Genomic DNA, 19,403 nt, shown 5'->3' on the forward strand with positions numbered 1-19,403 from the left:
CCCATCACCCAGTAATCCCCCCTAACCCCACCCAAATTGTCCCTTAGTGTCCAAAGATGTGCAGGTTAGGAGGATTGACTGAGCTAAATTGTCCCTTAGTGTCCGAAGATGTTCTGGTTAGGTGGGAATATGGGTGACGGAGTGGGCCTGAGTAGGGCGCTCTTTTAGAGGGTCATAGAACATAGAACATTACAGCGCAGTACAGGCCTTTCGGCACTCGATGTTGCGCCGACCTGTGAACCCAATCTAAGGTCCATCTACACTATTCCCTAATCATTCACATGTCTATCCAATGACCATTTAAATGCCCTTAGTGTTGGCGAGTCCACTACTGTTGCAGACAGGGCATTCCACGCCCTTACTACTCTCTGAGTAAAGAACCTACATCTGTCTTATATCTATCTCCCCTCAATTTAAAGCTATGTCCCCTCGTGCTAGCCATCACCATCCGAGGAAAAAGGCTCTCACTGATACCCTATCCAATCCTCTGAACATCTTTAACAGCCATTAAAGTAAAATAAAAGCCAGATGAGATCCACGCAACTCGTGTAAACTACATCATACGGAACTTTGAGAGTACTCACGAAACGCTGACCTGAAGAGAATTACGGTGCAACTAGAACAAAGAAAATTACAGCACAGGAACAGGCCCTTCGGCCCTCCCAGCCTGCGCCGATCCAGATCCTTTATCTAAACCCGTCTTCTATTTTCCAAGGATCTACTTCCCTCTGTTCCCCGCCCATTCATGTATCTGTCTAGATGCATCTTAAATGATGCTATCGTGCCCGCCTCTACCACCTCCGCTGGCAAAGCGTTCCAGGCACCCACCACCCTCTGCGTAAAAAACTTTCCACGCACATCTCCCTTAAACTTTCCCCCTCTCACCTTGAAATCGTGACCCCCTTGTAACTGACACCCCCATTCTTGGAAAAAGCTTGTTGCTATCCACCCTGCCCATACCTCTCATAATTTTGTAGACCTCAATCAGATCCCCCCTCAACCTCCGTCTTTCCAACGAAAACAATCCTAATCTACTCAACCTTTCTTCATAGCTAGCACCCTCCATACCAGGCAACATCCTGGTGAACCTCCTCTGCACCCTCTCTAAAGCATCCACATCCTTCTGGTAATGTGGTGACCAGAACTGCACGCAGTATTCCAAATGTGGCCGAACCAAAGTCCTATACAACTGTAACATGACCTGCCGACTCTTGTACTCAATACCCCGTCCGATGAAGGCAAGCATGCTGTATGCCTTCTTGACCACTCTTATCGACCTGCGTTGCCAACTTCAGGGTACAATGGACCTGAACTCCCAGATCTCTCTGCACATCAATTATCCTCAGGACTCTTCCATTGACCGTATAGTCCGCTCTTGAATTAGATCTTCCAAAATGCATCACCTCGCATTTGCCTGGATTGAACTCCATCTGCCATTTCCCTGCCCAACTCTCCAATCTATATATTTTGCTGTATTCTCTGACATTCCTCCTCGCTATCTGCAACTCCACCATTCTTAGTATCATCTGCAAACTTGCTAATCAGACCACCTATACCTTCGTCCAGATCATTTATGTATATCACAAACAACAGTAGTCCCAGCACGGATCCCGATGGAACACCACTAGTCACCTTTCTCCATTTTGAGACACTCCCTTCCACCACTACTTTCTGTCTCCTATTGCCCAGCCAGTTCCTTATCCATCTAGCTAGTACACCCTGAACCCCATACGACTTCACTTTTTCCATCAACCTGCCATGGGAAACTTTCTCAAACGTCCATTTATATGACATCTACAGCCCTTCCCTCATCAATTAACTTTGTGACTTCCTCAAAGAATTCTATTAGGTTTGTAAGACATGACCTTCCCTGCACAAAACCATGCTGCCTAAGTCTATTTTCTTCCAAATGTGAATAGATCCTATCCCTCAGTATCTTCTCCAACAGTTTGCCTACCACTGACGTCAAGCTCACAGGTCTATAATTCCCTGGAATATCCCTGCTCCCCTTCTTAAACAAAGGGACAACATTAGCAATTCTCCAGTCCTCCGGGACCTCACCCGTGCTCAAGGATGCTGCAAAGATATCTGTTAAGGCCCCAGCTATTTCGTCCCTCGCTTCCCTCAGTAACCTGGGATAGATCCCATCCGGACCTGGGGACTTGTCCACCTTAATGCCTTTTAGAATACCCAAAACGTCCCCCTTCCTTATGCCGACTTGACCTAGAGTATTTAAACATCCATCCCTAGCCTCAACATCCGTCATGTCCCTCTCGTTGGTGAATACTGATGCAAAGTACTCATTAAGAATCTCACCCATTTCCTCTGTCTCCACGCATAAATTCCCTCTTTTGTCTTTGAGTGGGCCAATCCTTTCTCTAGTTACCCTCTCGCTCCTTAAATACGAATAAAAAGCTTTGGGATTTTCCTTAACCCTGTTAACCAAAGATATTTCATGACCCCTTTTAGCCCTCTTTATTGCGCGTTTGAGATTTGTCCTACTTTCCCGAAATTCCTCCAAACCTTCATCTTAGCTAGTCACACAATTCCACCCCTCATCCATGGTTCCCTAATCTTGCCATTTCTATCCCTCATTTTCACAGGGACATGTCTGTCCTGCACTCTAATCAATCGTTCCTTAAAAGACTCCCACATTTCAAATGTGGATTTACCCTTAAACAGCTGCTCCCAATCCACATTCCAAAGCTCCTGCCGAATTTTGTTATACTTGGCCTTTCCCCAATTTAGCACTCTTCCTTTAGAACCACTCTCGTCTTTGTCCATGAGTATTTAAAAACTTACGGAATTGTGATCGCTATTCCCAAAGTAATCACCGACTGAAACTTCAACCACCTGGCCGGGATCATTACCCAATACCAGGTCCAGTATGGCCCCTTCCCGAGTTGGACTATTTACATACTGTTCTAAAAAACTCTCCGGGATGCTCCTTACAAATTCTGCTCCATCTACACCTCCAACACCATGAGTCCCATTCAATGTTGGGGAAGTTAAAATCTCCCATCACGACCACCCTATTGCTCCTACATTTTCTATAATCTGTCTACATATTTGTACCTCTACTTCATGCTCGCTTTTGGGAGGCCTGTAGTAAAGTCCCAACAATGTTACTGCACCCTTCCTATTTCTTAGCTCTACCCATATTGCCTCAGTGCTCGAATCCTCCATCGTGCCCTCCTTAATCACAGCTGTGATATCATCTCTGATCAGTAATGCAACTCCTCCACCCTTTTTACCTCCCTCTCTATCCTTCCTGAAGCATCTATACCCCAGAATATTTAGTTGCCAGTCTTGCCCTTCCCTCAACCAAGTCTCAGTAATACCAATAACATCATATTCCCAGGTACTAATCCAAGCCCTAAGTTCATCTGCCTTACCTGCTACACTTCTCGCATTGAAACAAATGCACCTCAGACCACCTGTCCCTTTGCGTTCATCATCTCTTCCTTGTCTATTCTTCCCCTTAGTCACATTGAGTTTATTATCTAGTACCTTACTGGCTTTAGTTGCTGCCTCTTTACTGACCTCTAACTTCCTAATCTGGTTCCCATCCCCCTGCCACGTTAGTTTAAAACCTCCCCAACAGTGTTAGCAAAAGCACCCCCTAGGACATTGGTTCCAGTCCTGCCCAGGTGTAGACCATCCGATTTGTAATGGTCCCACCGCCCCAGAACCGGTTCCAATGTCCCAAAAATCTGAACCCCCCTCCCTCCTGCACCATCTCTCAAGCCACGTATTCATTCTGACTATTCTTGAATTTCTACTCTGACTGTCTCGTGGCACTGGTAGCAATCCTGAGATGACTACCTTTGAGGTCCTACTTTTTAATTTATCTCCTAACTCCCTAAATTCTGATTGTAGGACCTCATCCCGTTTTTTACCTATATCGTTGGTGCCTATATGCACCACGACAACTGGCTGTTCACCCTCCTCCTTCAGTATGTCCTGCAGCTGATCTGAGACATCCCTGACCCGTGCACCCGGGAGGCAACATACCATTCGGGAGTCTCGTTTTCGACCACAGAAACGCCTATCTACTCCCCTTATGATTGAATCCCCTATGACTTTAGCCCTGCCAGTCTTTTTCCCGCCCTTCTGTGCAGCAGAGCCAGCCACGGTGCCATGAGCCTGGCTACTACTGCCTTGCCCTGGTGAGTCATCTCCCCCAACAGTATCCAAAACGGTATACCTGTTTTGGAGGGAGATGACCGCAGGGGACACCTGCACTGCCTTCCTGCTCTTTCTCTGCCTTTTGGTCACCCATTCCCTGTCTACCTCACCAACCCTAATCTGCGGTGTGACCAACTCACTGAACGTGCTATCCACGACCTCCTCAGCATCGCGGATGCTCCAGAGTGAGTCCATCCGCAGCTCCACAGCCATCATGCGGTCCAGCAGGAGCTGCAGCTGGACACACTTCCCGCACATGAAGGAGTCAGGGGCATCGGCTGCGTCCCTGAACTCCCACATTGAGCACGAGGAGCATAACACGGGTCTGGGATCTCCTGCCATTTTTACACTCCCCAACAGCAAGTTTAAAAAAAAAATTTACTCCCCTTCTCAGCAAGCACTCACTCAGCAACCACTGCGCCCCGCACGATAACGCCTCAGGGAAAAGAAAAACTACTTACCAGTCACAGCCAATCACCTGCAGGCTGTGACATCACGGTTCAAGTCAGAGGGCCTTGTTCTTCACTGTCGGAGTTCTGTGGCGCTTTTCTATGATGGTGGCGTGACCGTATTGTCACTTTTTTTTTTTTTAAATAATATTTTATTGAAAATTTTTGGTCAACCAACACAGTACATTGTGCATCCTTTACACAACATTGTAACAATACAGATAATAATGACCTTTTTTAAATTTAAACAAAAACAACAACAAATAAATAAATATTAAATAACAAAAAATAAAAACTAGCCCTAATTGGCAACTGCCTTGTCTCAGGCCACACCCCCCCCCCCATCCCCCCCCATCCCTCCCCCCCCCCAAGTCCTGGGCCGCTGCTGCTGCCTTCTTTGTTCTCCCCTATCTATCTTTCCGCAAGATATTCGACGAACGGTTGCCACCGCCTAGTAAACCCTTGAGCCGACCCCCTTAGGACGAACTTAATCCGCTCTAACTTTATGAACCCCGCCATATCATTTATCCAGGTCTCCACCCCCGGGGGCTTGGCTTCTTTCCACATTAGCAATATTCTGCGCCGGGCTACTAGGGACGCAAAGGCCAAAACATCGGCCTCTTTCGCCTCCTGCACTCCCGGCTCTTGTGCAACCCCAAATATAGCCAACCCCCAGCTTGGTTCGACCCGGACTCCTACTACTTTCGAAAGCACCTTTGTCACCCCCATCCAAAACCCCTGTAGTGCCGGGCATGACCAAAACATATGGGTATGATTCGCTGGGCTTCTCGAGCACCTCGCACACCTATCCTCCACCCCAAAAAATTTACTGAGCCGTGTTCCAGTCATATGTGCCCTGTGTAATACCTTAAACTGAATCAGGCTTAGCCTGGCGCACGAGGACGACGAGTTTACCCTGTTTAGGGCATCTGCCCACATCCCCTCCTCAATCTCCTCCCCTAGCTCTTCTTCCCATTTCCCTTTTAGTTCGTCCATCATAGTCTCCCCTTCGTCTCTCATTTCCCTATATATATCCGACACCTTACCGTCCCCCACCCATTTCTTTGAGATGACTCTGTCCTGCACCTCTTGTGTCGGGAGCTGCGGGAATTCCCTCACCTGCTGCCTCGCAAAAGCCCTCAATTGCATGTACCTGAATGCATTCCCTTGGGGCAACCCATATTTCTCGGTCAGCGCTCCCAGACTCGCAAACTTCCCATCCACAAATAGATCTTTCAATTGCGTTATACCTGCTCTTTGCCACATTCCATATCCCCCATCCATTCCCCCCGGGGCAAACCTATGGTTGTTTCTTATCGGGGACCCCCCCAGTGCTCCGGTCTTTCCCCTATGTCGTCTCCACTGTCCCCAAATCTTCAGTGTAGCTACCACCACCGGATTCGTGGTATAGTTCCTTGGTGAGAACGGCAATGGGGCTGTCACCATAGCCTGCAGGCTGGTCCCCCTACAGGACGCCCTCTCTAATCTCTTCCACGCCGCTCCTTCCTCCTCTCCCATCCACTTACTCACCATTGAAATATTAGCGGCCCAATAATACTCACTTAGGCTCGGTAGTGCCAGCCCCCCCCTATCCCTACTACGCTGTAAGAATCCCTTCCTCACTCTCGGAGTCTTCCCGGCCCAAACAAAACCCATGATACTCTTTTCTATCCTTTTGAAAAAAGCCTTCGTGATCACCACCGGGAGACACTGAAACACAAAAAGGAATCTCGGGAGGACCACCATCTTAACTGCCTGCACCCTCCCTGCCATTGACAATGCTACCATATCCCATCTCTTGAAATCTTCCTCCATCTGTTCCACCAACCGCGTCAAATTTAGCCTGTGCAATGTGCCCCAATTCTTAGCTATCTGGATCCCCAGGTAACGAAAGTCTCTTGTTACCTTCCTCAACGGTAGGTCTTCTATTTCTCTACTCTGCTCCCCTGGATGCACCACAAACAGCTCACTCTTTCCCATGTTCAATTTATACCCTGAAAAATCCCCAAACTCCCCAAGTATCCGCATTATTTCTGGCATCCCCTCCGCTGGATCCGCCACATATAGTAGCAGATCATCCGCATATAAAGATACCCGGTGTTCTTCTCCTCCCCTAAGTATTCCCCTCCATCCCTTGGAACCTCTCAGCGCTATCGCCAGGGGCTCAATCGCCAGTGCAAACAGTAATGGGGACAGAGGACATCCCTGCCTTGTCCCTCTATGGAGCCGAAAATATGCCGATCCCCGTCCATTCGTGACCACACTCGCCACTGGGGCCCTATACAACAGCTGCACCCATCTAACATACCCCTCTCCAAACCCAAATCTCCTCAACACCTCCCACAGATAATCCCACTCCACTCTATCAAATGCTTTCTCGGCATCCATCGCCACTACTATCTCCGTTTCACCCTCTGGTGGGGCCATCATCATTACCCCTAACAACCTCCGTATGTTCGTGTTCAGCTGTCTCCCCTTCACAAACCCAGTTTGGTCCTCATGAACCACCCCCGGGACACATTCCTCTATTCTCATTGCCATTACCTTGGCCAAGACCTTGGCATCTACATTGAGGAGGGAGATTGGTCTGTAGGACCCGCATTGTAGCGGATCCTTTTCCTTCTTTAAAAGAAGCGATATCGTTGCTTCTGACATAGTCGGGGGCAGTTGTCCCCTTTCCTTTGCCTCGTTGAAGGTCCTCGTCAGTAGTGGGGCGAGCAAGTCCAAATATTTTCTGTAAAATTCAACTGGGAATCCGTCCGGTCCCGGGGCCTTTCCCGTCTGCATGTTCCTAATTCCTTTCACCACTTCTACCGTGATCTGTGCTCCCAATCCCATCCTTTCCTGCTCTTCCACCTTGGGAATTTCCAGCCGATCCAAAAACTCCATCATTCTCTCCCTCCCATCCGGGGGTTGAGCTTCATACAATTTTTAATAAAATGTCTTAAACACTTCATTCACTCTCTCCGCTCCCCGCTCCGTCTCTCCATCTTCGTCTCTCACCCCCCCTATTTCCCTCGCTGCTCCCCTTTTCCTCAATTGGTGTGCCAGCAATCTGCTCGCCTTCTCTCCATATTCATACTGTACACCCTGCGCCTTCCTCCATTGTGCCTCTGCAGTGCCTGTGGTCAGCAAGTCAAATTCCACATGCAGCCTTTGCCTTTCCCTATACAGTCCCTCCTCCGGTGCTTCCGCATACTGTCTGTCCACCCTCAAAAGTTCTTGCAACAACCGCTCCCGTTCCTTACTCTCCTGCTTCCCTTTATGTGTCCTTATTGATATCAGCTCCCCCCTAACCACCGCCTTCAACGCCTCCCAGACCACTCCCACCTGAACCTCCCCATTGTCATTGAGTTCCAAGTACTTTTCAATGCATCCCCTCACCCTTAAGCACACCCCCTCATCCGCCATTAGTCCCATATCCATTCTCCAGGGTGGACGCCCTCTTGTTTCCTCCCCTATCTCCAAGTCTACCCAGTGTGGGGCATGATCCGAAATGGCTATAGCCGTATATTCCGTTCCCCTCACCCTCGGGATCAATGCCCTACCCAACACAAAAAAGTCTATGCGTGAATAGACTTTATGGACATAGGAGAAAAACGAGAACTCCTTACTCCTAGGTCTACTGAATCTCCACGGGTCCACCCCTCCCATCTGCTCCATAAAATCCTTAAGCACCTTGGCTGCTGCCGGCCTCCTACCAGTCCTGGACTTCGACCTATCCAGCCTTGGTTCCAACACCGTGTTAAAGTCTCCCCCCATTATCAGCTCTCCGGTCTCTAGGTCTGGGATGCGTCCTAGCATTCGCCTCATAAAATTGGCATCGTCCCAATTCGGGGCATACACGTTTACCAACACCACCATCTCTCCCTGTAATTTGCCACTCACCATCACGTATCTGCCTCCGTTATCCGCCACTATAGTCTTTGCCTCGAACATTACCCGCTTCCCCACTAATATAGCCACCCCCCTGTTTTTCGCATCCAGCCCCGAATGGAACACCTGCCCTACCCATCCTTTGCGCAACCTAACCTGATCTATCAGTTTCAGGTGCGTTTCCTGTAACATGACCACATCTGCTTTAAGTTTCTTAAGGTGTGCGAGTACTCGTGCCCTCTTTATCGGCCCGTTAAGCCCCCTCACGTTCCACGTGATCAGCCGAGTTGGGGGGCTTCCCACCCCCCCCCCTTGCCGGTTAGCCATCATCTTTTTCCAGCTTCTCGCCCAGTTCCCACGCGGCTGTATTTCTCCCAGACGGTGCCCCCCCGCCCATCCTTTCCCGCACCCACTCCCCCCTTTCCCCAGCAGCAGCAACCCAGTAATTCCCCCCTCCCCCCCCCCCCCGCTAGACCCCCCGCTAGCGTAATTACTCCCCCCATGTTGCTCCCAGAAGTCAGCAAACTCTGGCTGACCTCGGCTTCCCCCGTGATCACGGCTCGCCCCGTGCGGCGCCCCCTCCTTCCTGCTTCTCTATTCCCGCCATAATTATCATAGCGCGGGAACCAAGCCCGCGCCTCTCCCTCGGCCCCGCCTCCCATGGCCAACGCCCCATCTCCTCTCCCTCCCCACCTCCCCCCATCACCACCTGTGGGAGAAAGAAAAGTTACCATACCGCAGGATTAATCATACAATCCCTCTTCGCCCCCCCCCCCCCCCACTCGTCCCACCACTTTGTCCAAACGTTCATTTTCGTAGTCCAATCATTCCAATTTTTCTTCTACAATAAAAGTCCACGCTTCATCCGCCGTCTCAAAGTAGTGGTGCCTCCCTTGATATGTGACCCACAGTCTTGCCGGTTGCAGCATTCCAAACTTTATCTTTTTTTTGTGAAGTACCGCTTTGGCCCGATTAAAGCTCGCCCTCCTTCTCGCCACCTCCGCACTCCAATCTTGATAGACGCGGATCACCGCGTTCTCCCATTTACTACACCGAGTTTTCTTCGCCCATCTAAGGACCATTTCTCTATCCTTAAAACGGAGAAATCTCACCACTATGGCTCTGGGAGCTTCTCCTGCTCTCGGTCCTCGCACCATAACTCGGTATGCTCCCTCCACCTCCAACGGACCCGTCGGGGCCTCCACTCCCATTAACGAGTGCAGCATCGTGCTCACATATGCCCCGACGTCCGCCCCCTCCACACCTTCAGGAAGGCCAAGAATCCTCAAGTTGTTCCTCCTTGCGTTATTTTCCAGTGCCTCCAACCTCTCCACAGATCGTTTCTGGTGTGCCTCCTGTATCTCCGACTTCACCACCAGGCCCTGTATGTCGTTTTCATTCTCTGCTGCTTTCGCCTTCACGACCCGAAGCTCCTGCTCCTGGGTCTTTTGTTCCTCTTTCAGCCCTTCAATCGCCTGTAATATCGGGGCCAACAACTCTTTCTTCATTTCCTTTTTTATCTCCTCCACGCAGCGTTTCAAAAACTTGTTGTTCAGGGCCCCATATGAAACTGCCACCTTCCGACGCCATCTTGGTTTCTGCTTGCCTTCCTTGCCGTTGTTCCAAAGGATCCGCTGCAATCCGGCCACTTTCCTCTCCTTTTTCCATCCGTGTCCAGGGGGAACACCCTTCTGGTTTACCGCACGGTGTTTTCAGCCGTTAAAATTGCCGTTGGGGCTCCTATCAAGAGCCCAAAAGTCCGTTTCACAGGGAGCTGCCGAAACGTGCGACTCAGCTGGTCATCGCCGCACCCGGAAGTCGACCGTATTGTCACTTGACTAGTAATACTGAGGGTCGGGGCTGCGATGGGCGACGTGGGTTCAAATCCCACCCCCGCTCCCATGGTCGCTGAATTCATATTCGATTGATAACATCTGGAAACGTAAAGGCGGTCTCGGTAATAGCGAGGTTCTGTAAAAAAAAAACATCTGGTTCACTCACGTCCCCTTTAAGGAGGGAAATCTGCCGACTCCCCCCCGGTCTGGCCTACACGTGACTCCAGACCCCACAGCCATGTGGTCGACCCTTAACCTGTGGAATTAGTGAGAAAACCACGTGGTCCAGGGGCAATTGGGAATGGGTAACGAGGGTGGGCCTTGCCACATCCCGCGAAAGAGTAACTTGGCAAGGGAACGGGACGCAGTAAGAGCTCTTCAGACAGAATCTGACTGACCCCCCCCCCCCCCCCCCCCCCCCCCCCCCCCCGAGATATTGGGACAGGTGACCAAAAGCATGGTCCACGAAGCCGGTTTTAAGGAAGAGAGAGAGAGTGGCGGGAGAGGTTTAGGGAGGGAAACCTGGGGCTCAGGGGCCCCTCCAGGCAGCTGAAACCACGGACGCCAATGGCGGAGCGATGGGAATCGGAGCGGGGGGGGGGGGGGAGTGAAAAGTGAAGGCGAATGTCTCTCACAGTGGGCCGTTGGAACAGGCGCCCGCCACTCGGCACTTTTGAGGATTGCTGGAAGAAAAAGACAACCTGTCGAAGCTTTTAGCCTTGCACTCATCAGAGCAATCGCAAGAATGCCAGTGTCAGGTGACCTTGTTCTTGTTGTTCCGGGAGCACAGTGGGTTAGCACTGGTTGCCTCACAGTGCCAGGTGTTGCTAACTTTGGATGATTGACTTTTAATTTGGCTCTTTTTAATTACGTTTGCTCAAGAGTATCCAGGCATATTTCGACACCGCCACAAGGTTCAGAACCAAATACTGATCAATGACTTGATACAGCAGTTAGTAAGTTCAAAAGCAATGCTCATTTATTTACACGTAGTCAAATCTACTCCTGCATAAACTCTACAAACTAAACTACCCCTATTACCAAAGCCTATACTTAGCTTCGGGTGCCCACTCAGTCAGAGGAACAATAGCCGTTGCTCGGTTCTGAGGCTGCTGGGTTGAGCTGTTTACAGGATAGCAACTAGGAGCGTCAATCTCGTAGCGTGCATTGGCTTGGAACCTGGTCTGGCGTAGCTCTGGCAGGTCTCTACTCGCTGAGAGCCAAGGCCAAAAAAGAAAGATTCTCTCTTTGGTGAGTGCTTATGTACTCAAAAGGGCTTTGCGCTCTTTTGGGCGAGCCTTGAACTTGGCCTCAATTAATTGGGCCTTTCCCAATCGTTCGTATCGATCTTCCTCCAATAGAGGGGTGGGTCCCTGATTGCTGGGCGTGTCCTAAGTGACCGTTGGTCTGCTTTTTTTTAGTCTTTTCTGGCGCCGGGGAGTCTGCCTTAACATTGTGTATCTAAATGTTTCCCTTTTGTCCCCGGAGATGGCTCATTAGTATGTAGATTGCTTAGCAGGTTCTGTCCTGTCTGAGAGCTTAAGGTTCTAATCAATAGACAGACCTTGCACCTGCCCTTTTGTTAGTATTTTCCCTGCATTCTTTGCAAGTGTCCATTTTGTAACCGGGACGTGGTCATCCCAGGTGGCTACACTGGGACCCGGGTTCGATTCCTGGCTTGGGTCCCTGTCTGTGCGGAGTTCTCCCCGTGTCTGCGCGGATTTCCTCCGGGTGTTCCGGTTTCCTCCCACAAGTCCCGAAAGACGTGCTTGTTAGGTGAATTGGACATTCTGAATTCTCCCTCCGTGTACCCGAACAGGCGCCGGAGTGAAGCGATTTTCACAGCATCTTCATTGCAGCGTAATGTGGAGATTGTTGGCATTGGACTGGGGGGTGTGCGCAGTAAGAAGTCTTACAACACCAAGTTAAAGTCCCGACTGGACCTGTAAAGACTTAATTACCCGCATTCAGAGTATCATCTTGCATCTGTGGCTTTGTCTATATATGCTGTGTTTGTGTAACATGCCTCTGCATTCACCTGAGGAAGGAACTGATGTACCATCAATGACGACAGACGAGAGTCGGAAGTGTAAACTGTGGCTTTAATCAGCTAAAAGACACCTGTTTGCAGCCGGTCCCAGAATGAGGGCAGGGCTGGAGGTTAGCCACCTTTATACTTGAGCCCGAGGGGCGGAGCTAGCAGGGACAACCCCAGACATGTAACAAACAGGAAGTACAGTAAGTAAGAACAGTATGTACAATATAATACAGTGGTTCACCACATTCACCCCTTGTTTAAAAAGAAGAGTCTGGCGGGGGTGAAGTGGACGGGTTGAATTAGAGATCGAGTCTGTCGGGGGCTTTGACCTTCCGCTGTGATCGCCTCAGTCCCGGCTGTGGTGAGGACACTGGTGTCGGATGAAGTGTTGAGGCCTGCGTATCCAGGAGCGTGTCGTCTTCCGGATAAGTAGCAACGGAGGGAGACGGTGTAGAGTCGTGAGTAGCAATGGAGGGAGGCAGTGTAGAGTCGGGGGTAGTGGTGATGGTCGCTGGGGAACCTGCGGGTGCCAAGTCCCGAGGGGAGACTGTGTCCTCCCGCCCGTCATGGTGTGCCACGTAGGCATATTGGGGATTGGCATGGAGGAGAAGGACCCGTTCGACCAGGGGATCCGACTTGTGACTCCTCGCATGCTTCCGGAGGAGGACGGGCCCTGGAACCATCAGCCAGGACGGGAGCGACACCCCTGAGGTGGACTTCCTGGGGAAGACAAACATTCTCTCGTGAGGTTTCGCATTGGTGGCGGTACACAGGAGCGACCGGATGGAGTGGGGCGCATCGGGAAGGACCTCCTGCCAGCGGGAGACGGGGAGACATCTAGACCATAGGGCAAGAAGGACGGCCTTCCAGACTGCCGCGTTCTCCCTCTCCACCTGTCCGTTTCCCCGAGGGTTGTAGCTGGTAGTCCTGTTTGAGGCGATGCCCTTGCTAAGCAGGAACTGACGCAGCTCGTCACTCATGAAGGAGGAACCCCGATCGCTATGGATGTAAGTGGGGAAACCGAACAAGGTGAAGAGGCCGCGCAGGGCCTTGATGACTGTGGCAGAGGTCATGTCAGGGCAGGGGATGGCGAAAGGGAAACGTGAGTTGAGAAAGTACACATTACGGCCAGTGGAGGGGAGGGGCCCTTTGAAATTGATGCTGAGGCCCTCTCCGGGGCAGGAGGCCTTTACCGTGTGTGCTCTATACGGCCGATAGAAGTGTGGTTTGCACTCCGCGCAGACCTGGCAGTCCCTGGTCATGGTCCTGACCTCCTCGATGGAATAATGCAGGTTGTGGGCCTTGATTAAATGAAAAAAACGGGTGACCCCCCCCGGGTGACAGGTCATTGTGGAGGGCCCGAAGTCGGCCTAGATGTTCGCTGGCACATGTACCGAGGGATAGGGCATCTGGGGGCTCATTGAGCTTCCCAGGTCGATACAAGATATCATAATTATAGGGGGAGAGTTTGATCCTCCACCTTAGGATCTTGTCATTCTTGATCTTGCCCCGCTGCGTATTGTTAAACATTTCGGGCCTCCGGAGTTGGCGGGTCGCTGCGCGGCACAGGCTGGCGGCGCACCTGAGTCAGGTGATGGCGGCGCCCACGACGTCCACGAGGGTGCCGCGTGGGCGGAGGTGTAGGCATCCATGTTGTGGAAGGCCACTTCCAACGAGTCCGAGAGTTGTACTGTGTCTTGGAGGTCGAGTGTACCCCCTTCCAGTAGGCGCTGGCAGATGTAATTCGATTTTATGCCTGCGACATAGGCATCCCGGATCAGCAATTCGGTCTGCTTGACAGCCGATACCACCTTACAACTGCAGTTCCGGCCAAGTACCCGCAAGGCGCGCAGAAATTCAGCTCGCGATTCTCCGGGGCGCTGTCGCCTCGTGGCAAGGAGATGCCTCGCGTAAACTTCGTTGACTTCCTTAACATACTGCCCCTTCAACAGCGTTATCGCATCCTCGAACGAGGTAGCGTCTCTGATAAGAAGGGAAACTTGCGGGCTCACCCGGGAGTGGAGGACCCGCAGCTTGTGGGCCTCAGCGACGACGGTGGCGGAGGAATCAATGGAAGATTCGAAGCAGCTTAGCCAGTGTTCAAACGTGGCAGTGGCGTCGGCTGCTTGGGGGTCCAGCCCCAGGGCGATCAGGCTTGAGCGATGGATCCATCTTCAAATTTTAGCTGATTAAATTGATGTACCATCAATGATGACAGACGAGAGTCGGAAGAGTAAACTGTGGCTTTAATCAGCTAAAAGACACCTGTTTGCAGCCGGTCCCAGAATGAGGGCAGGGCTGGAGGTTAGCCACCTTTATACTTGAGCCCGAGGGGCGGAGCCAGCAGGGACAACCCCAGACATGTAACAAACAGGAAGCACTATAAGTAAGAACAGTATGTACAATACAATACAGTGGTTCACCACAGGAGCCATGCTCCGAAAGCTGGTGATTCCAAAGTTGGACTTTAACTTGGTGTTGTAAGACTTCTTACGGTGGTAACGTAAGCCTTCTTGTGACACTGATAAAGATTATTATTATTAGTACTGTTTCCCCTGATGCTGGCATTCTTCCGACTTCTTTTTTAAAAAAAAATATATTTATTAAAGTTTTTTAACACAATTTTTCTCCCTGACAAACAATAACCCCCCACCCCCGTAACAAAAAAAAACGAGAAATCACGCAGAGCAAGATATATACATGGCAAAATGATATATTTAAACAGCTTTGTACACTGGCCCTCACCCGTACGTGCCAGTTTCCCCAACCCTTCATGTTATCTCTTGCTCATCCACCCTCCCAGGCAGTCCCCCCCTCCCAGGCAATCCCCCATCCCCCCCTCCCCCCCCCCCCCCCCCCCAGGTTGCTGCTGCTGCTGACCGACCTTCCTCTAACGCTCCGTGAGATAGTCTAGGAACGGTTGCCACCGCCTGTAGAACCCCTGCGCAGACCCTCTCAAGGCAAACTTAATCCTCTCCAACTTTATGAACCCAGCCATATCATTTCTCCAGGCTGGGGGGCTTCGCCTCCTTCCACATTAGCAAGATCCTTCGCCGGGCTACTAGGGACGCAAAGGCCAGAATGCCGGCCTCTTTCACCTCCTGCACTCCCGGCTCGTCCACTACTCCAAATATTGCTAGCCCCACAGCTTGGCTTGACCCGGACTTTCACCACCTGAGATATTGCTCCCGCCACTCCTCTCCAGAACCCCTCCAGTGCCGGGCTCCCTGAGCACCTTCCACATCTGTCCTCTACCCCAAAGAACCTACTCAACCTCGCCCCCGTCAAGTGCGCTCTGTGGACCACCTTAAATTGTATCAGGCTGAGCCTGGCACACGAGGAGGAATTAACCCTACCTAGGGCATCAGCCCACAGACCTTCCTCGATCTCCTCCCCCAGCTCCTCCTCCCATTTACCCTTCAACTCTTCTACCAGCACTGCCCCCCCCTTCTTTCAACTCCTGGTGTATTTCCGACACCTTGCCCTCCCCGACCCATACACCCGAGATCACCCTATCTTGAACTTCTTGTGCCGGGAGCAACGGGAATTCCCTCACCTGTCGCCTCACAAAAGCCTTCACCTGCATATATCTAAAGGCATTTCCCGGGGGTACTTCCGACTGTTCTGATGAGGGCGGTGGGGGCGGGGGAAGGTTTGGGGAGGGGGGGGGGGGGCGTTGCGGTACATTGAGTTTTCTGGGCCAGATCAAATAAATATTTATTTTGCCCCCACAGACGTTTGCGTAAAGATTCTTCGAGAGGATGAAAATTGCCCTGGTTCCTCGCAGATCGTCAAATGGTTGGTGCCAATTTTGCTCCGTTCTTCGAAACCGCGGAAGAGGAACGTCCGCGCCATGACCACGCGGCTCCTAAATATCTCCCGGCGAGCATTTAATTTCCCCCTCCCGCCCCGACAATGTGGTCCGCACAGCCCCTCGACTGACTCACCCCCCCGCCACCCCACCCCCGCATGCGCCTATGTCCGACCCGTCTGTCCTTTCCCTCAGTCAATCCCTCCACCTCTCGCCCCTCCCTCCGGTTGTACCTCCGCCCCGCTGATCGTGCCTGAGGGTAAGCAGCGTCGAGACAGGGTCGCGGGGGCCTGGGGGATGACGGCGGCAGCGCAGGCTCGAGGCAGGCGGCCGGGAAGGCAGATTTGAGGGGGGGAGCGCGTGATTCCAGCGAGCCAGGTTTCCGGGAGATGCGGTTCCCCCGACACGGATCGGCGGGGAAATTGCAACCCGCGGCGAACGTCCGGTGGGGTGAGGCGGACATTCCGACTTTCCTGGCCTCAGACTGACCTCTGACACCGCGGCAGATTTCTGTGCCCCCGGCCGCCCGTCACGGTTCCCACGGGAGCCGGAAATTATGCCCACTCCCTTCAGTCTTTGTTTTCACCTCTTCACACGTGGTGCACCCACTTGAGATACCGGAAGGTTCTGATGGTGTTGCCGAGCCACCCGCAAGCTGTAGGGTTTCCCACCTCACCCTTTACCCATCACTCTCCACCTCCTCCTGACCCGACAGCAACCCTCCCACATCTCTGTGATCCTCAGACCGTCAGGCAGAATTAGGCCATTCGGCCCCTCGAGTCTGCTCCGCCATTCGATTGTGGCTGATAGGTTTCTTATCCCCATTCTCCTGCCTTCTCCCCATCGCCCCTGGTGCCCTTATTAATCAAGAACCTATCTATCTCTTGTCTTAAAGACACTCAGTGATTTGGCCTCCACAGCCTTCTGCGGCAAAGAGTTCCACAGATTCACCACCCTCTGGCTGAAGAAATTTCTCCTCACCTCTGTTTTAAAGGATCATCCCTTTAGTCTGAGATTGTGTCCTCTGGTTCTAGTCTCTCCTACCAGTGGAAACATCCTCTCCACGTCCGCTCTATCCCAGGCCTCGCAGTATCCTGTAAATTTCAATAAGATATCCCCTCATCCTTCTAAACTCCACCGGGTACAGAGCCAGAGTCCTCAACCACACCTCATGCGACAAGGAACCCTATCATCCTTCTGGACAACACTGAGTTTCACAACTTCATGACTTCAACTCGGTCCTTTGTCTAGCTTTCTGACATCGCTGACCTTCATTCCACTATTAACACATTCTGCTAGCCGTCTTTCGGACAGTGCTGACCTTCATTCTGTATTAGCACATGCTGCTACTTGTCTTTCAGGCAGTGCTGACCTTCATTCTGTATTAACACATTCTGCTACTTGTCTTTCAGGCAGTGCTGACCTTCATTCTGTATTAACACATTCTGCTACTTGTCTTTCAGACAGTGCTGACCTTCATTCTGTATTAACACATTCTGCTACTTGTCTTTCAGACAGTGCTGACCTTCATTCTGTATTAACGCATTCTGCTACTTGTCTTTCAGAAAGTGCTGACCTTTATTCCGCTATTAACACATTCTGCTACTTGTCTTTCAGACAGTGCTGACCTTTATTCTGCATTAACACATTCTGCTACGTGTCTTTCAGACAGTGCTGACCTTCATTCCGCTATTAACACATTCTGCTACTTGTCTTTCAGACAGTGCTGACCTTCATTCTGTATTAACACATTCTGCTACTTGTCTTTCAGGCAGTGCTGACCTTCATTCTGCATTAACACATTCTGCTACTTGTCTTTCAGACAGTGCTGACCTTCATTCTGTATTAGCACATTCTGCTACTAGCCTTTCAGAAGGTGCTGTCCTTCATTCTGCATTAACACATTCTGCTACTTGTCTTTCAGACAGTGCTGACCTTCATTCTGTATTAGCACATTCTGCTACTAGCCTTTCAGAAGGTGCTGTCCTTCATTCTGTATTAACACATTCTGCTACTTGTCTTTCAGGCAGTGCTGACCTTCATTCTGTATTAACACATTCTGCTACTTGTCTTTCAGGCAGTGCTGACCTTCATTCCGCTATCAACACATTCTGCTACTTGTCTTTCAGGCAGTGCTGACCTTCATTCTGCATTAACACATTCTGCTACTTGTCTTTCAGGCAGTGCTGACCTTCATTCTGCATTAACACATTCTGCTACTTGTCTTTCAGACAGTGCTGACCTTCATTCTGTATTAACGCATTCTGCTACTTGTCTTTCAGAAAGTGCTGACCTTCATTCTGTATTAACACATTCTGCTACTTGTCTTTCAGACAGTGCTGACCTTCATTCTGTATTAACACATTCTGCTACTTGTCTTTCAGACAGTGCTGACCTTCATTCTGTATTAACACATGCTGCTACTTGTCTTTCAGACAGTGCTGACCTTCATTCTGTATTAACACATACTGCTACTTGTCTTTCAGACAGTGCTGACCTTCATTCTGTATGAACACATTCTGCTACTTGTCTTTCAGACAGTGCTGACCTTCATTCTGCATTAACACATTCTGCTACCTGTCTTTCAGACAGTGCTGACCTTCATTCTGCATTAACACATTCTGCTACTTGTCTTTCAGGCAGTGCTGACCTTCATTCTGCATTAACACATTCTGCTACTAATCTTTCAGACAGTGCTGACCTTCATTCTGTATTAACACATTCTGCTACTAGTCTTTCAGACAGTGCTGACCTTCATTCTGTATTAACACATACTGCTACTTGTCTTTCAGACAGTGCTGACCTTCATTCTGTATGAACACATTCTGCTACTTGTCTTTCAGACAGTGCTGACCTTCATTCTGCATTAACACATTCTGCTACCTGTCTTTCAGACAGTGCTGACCTTCATTCTGCATTAACACATTCTGCTACTTGTCTTTCAGGCAGTGCTGACCTTCATTCTGCATTAACACATTCTGCTACTAATCTTTCAGACAGTGCTGACCTTCATTCTGTATTAACACATTCTGCTACTAGTCTTTCAGACAGTGCTGTCCTTCATTCTGTATTAACACATTCTGCTACTTGTCTTTCAGACAGTGCTGACCTTCATTCTGCATTAACACATTCTGCTACTTGTCTTTCAGACAGTGCTGTCCTTCATTCTGCATTAACACATTCTGCTACTTGTCTTTCAGGCAGTG

The 19,403-nt window shown here is 50.6% G+C and overlaps 2 protein-coding genes across 3 annotated transcripts in view; one reads left to right on the forward strand and one right to left on the reverse strand.

Moving 5' to 3' along the window:
• Positions 1–19,403, reverse strand: part of LOC140402969 (semaphorin-6D-like) — a 1,151,034-nt gene that overhangs the window by 314,377 nt on the left and 817,254 nt on the right. The gene's annotated exons all lie outside the window — the stretch shown is intronic.
• hormad1 (HORMA domain containing 1) overlaps positions 1–19,403 on the forward strand; it is a 65,756-nt gene that overhangs the window by 18,090 nt on the left and 28,263 nt on the right. The window contains exon 4 of the mRNA XM_072490503.1: positions 16,121–16,184. Coding sequence (XP_072346604.1) covers positions 16,121–16,184 — 64 coding nt within the window. The remainder of the gene's footprint in view (positions 1–16,120; positions 16,185–19,403) is intronic.

Source organism: Scyliorhinus torazame, chromosome 26, assembly GCF_047496885.1.
Source record: "Scyliorhinus torazame isolate Kashiwa2021f chromosome 26, sScyTor2.1, whole genome shotgun sequence".
NCBI lineage: Eukaryota > Metazoa > Chordata > Chondrichthyes > Carcharhiniformes > Scyliorhinidae > Scyliorhinus > Scyliorhinus torazame.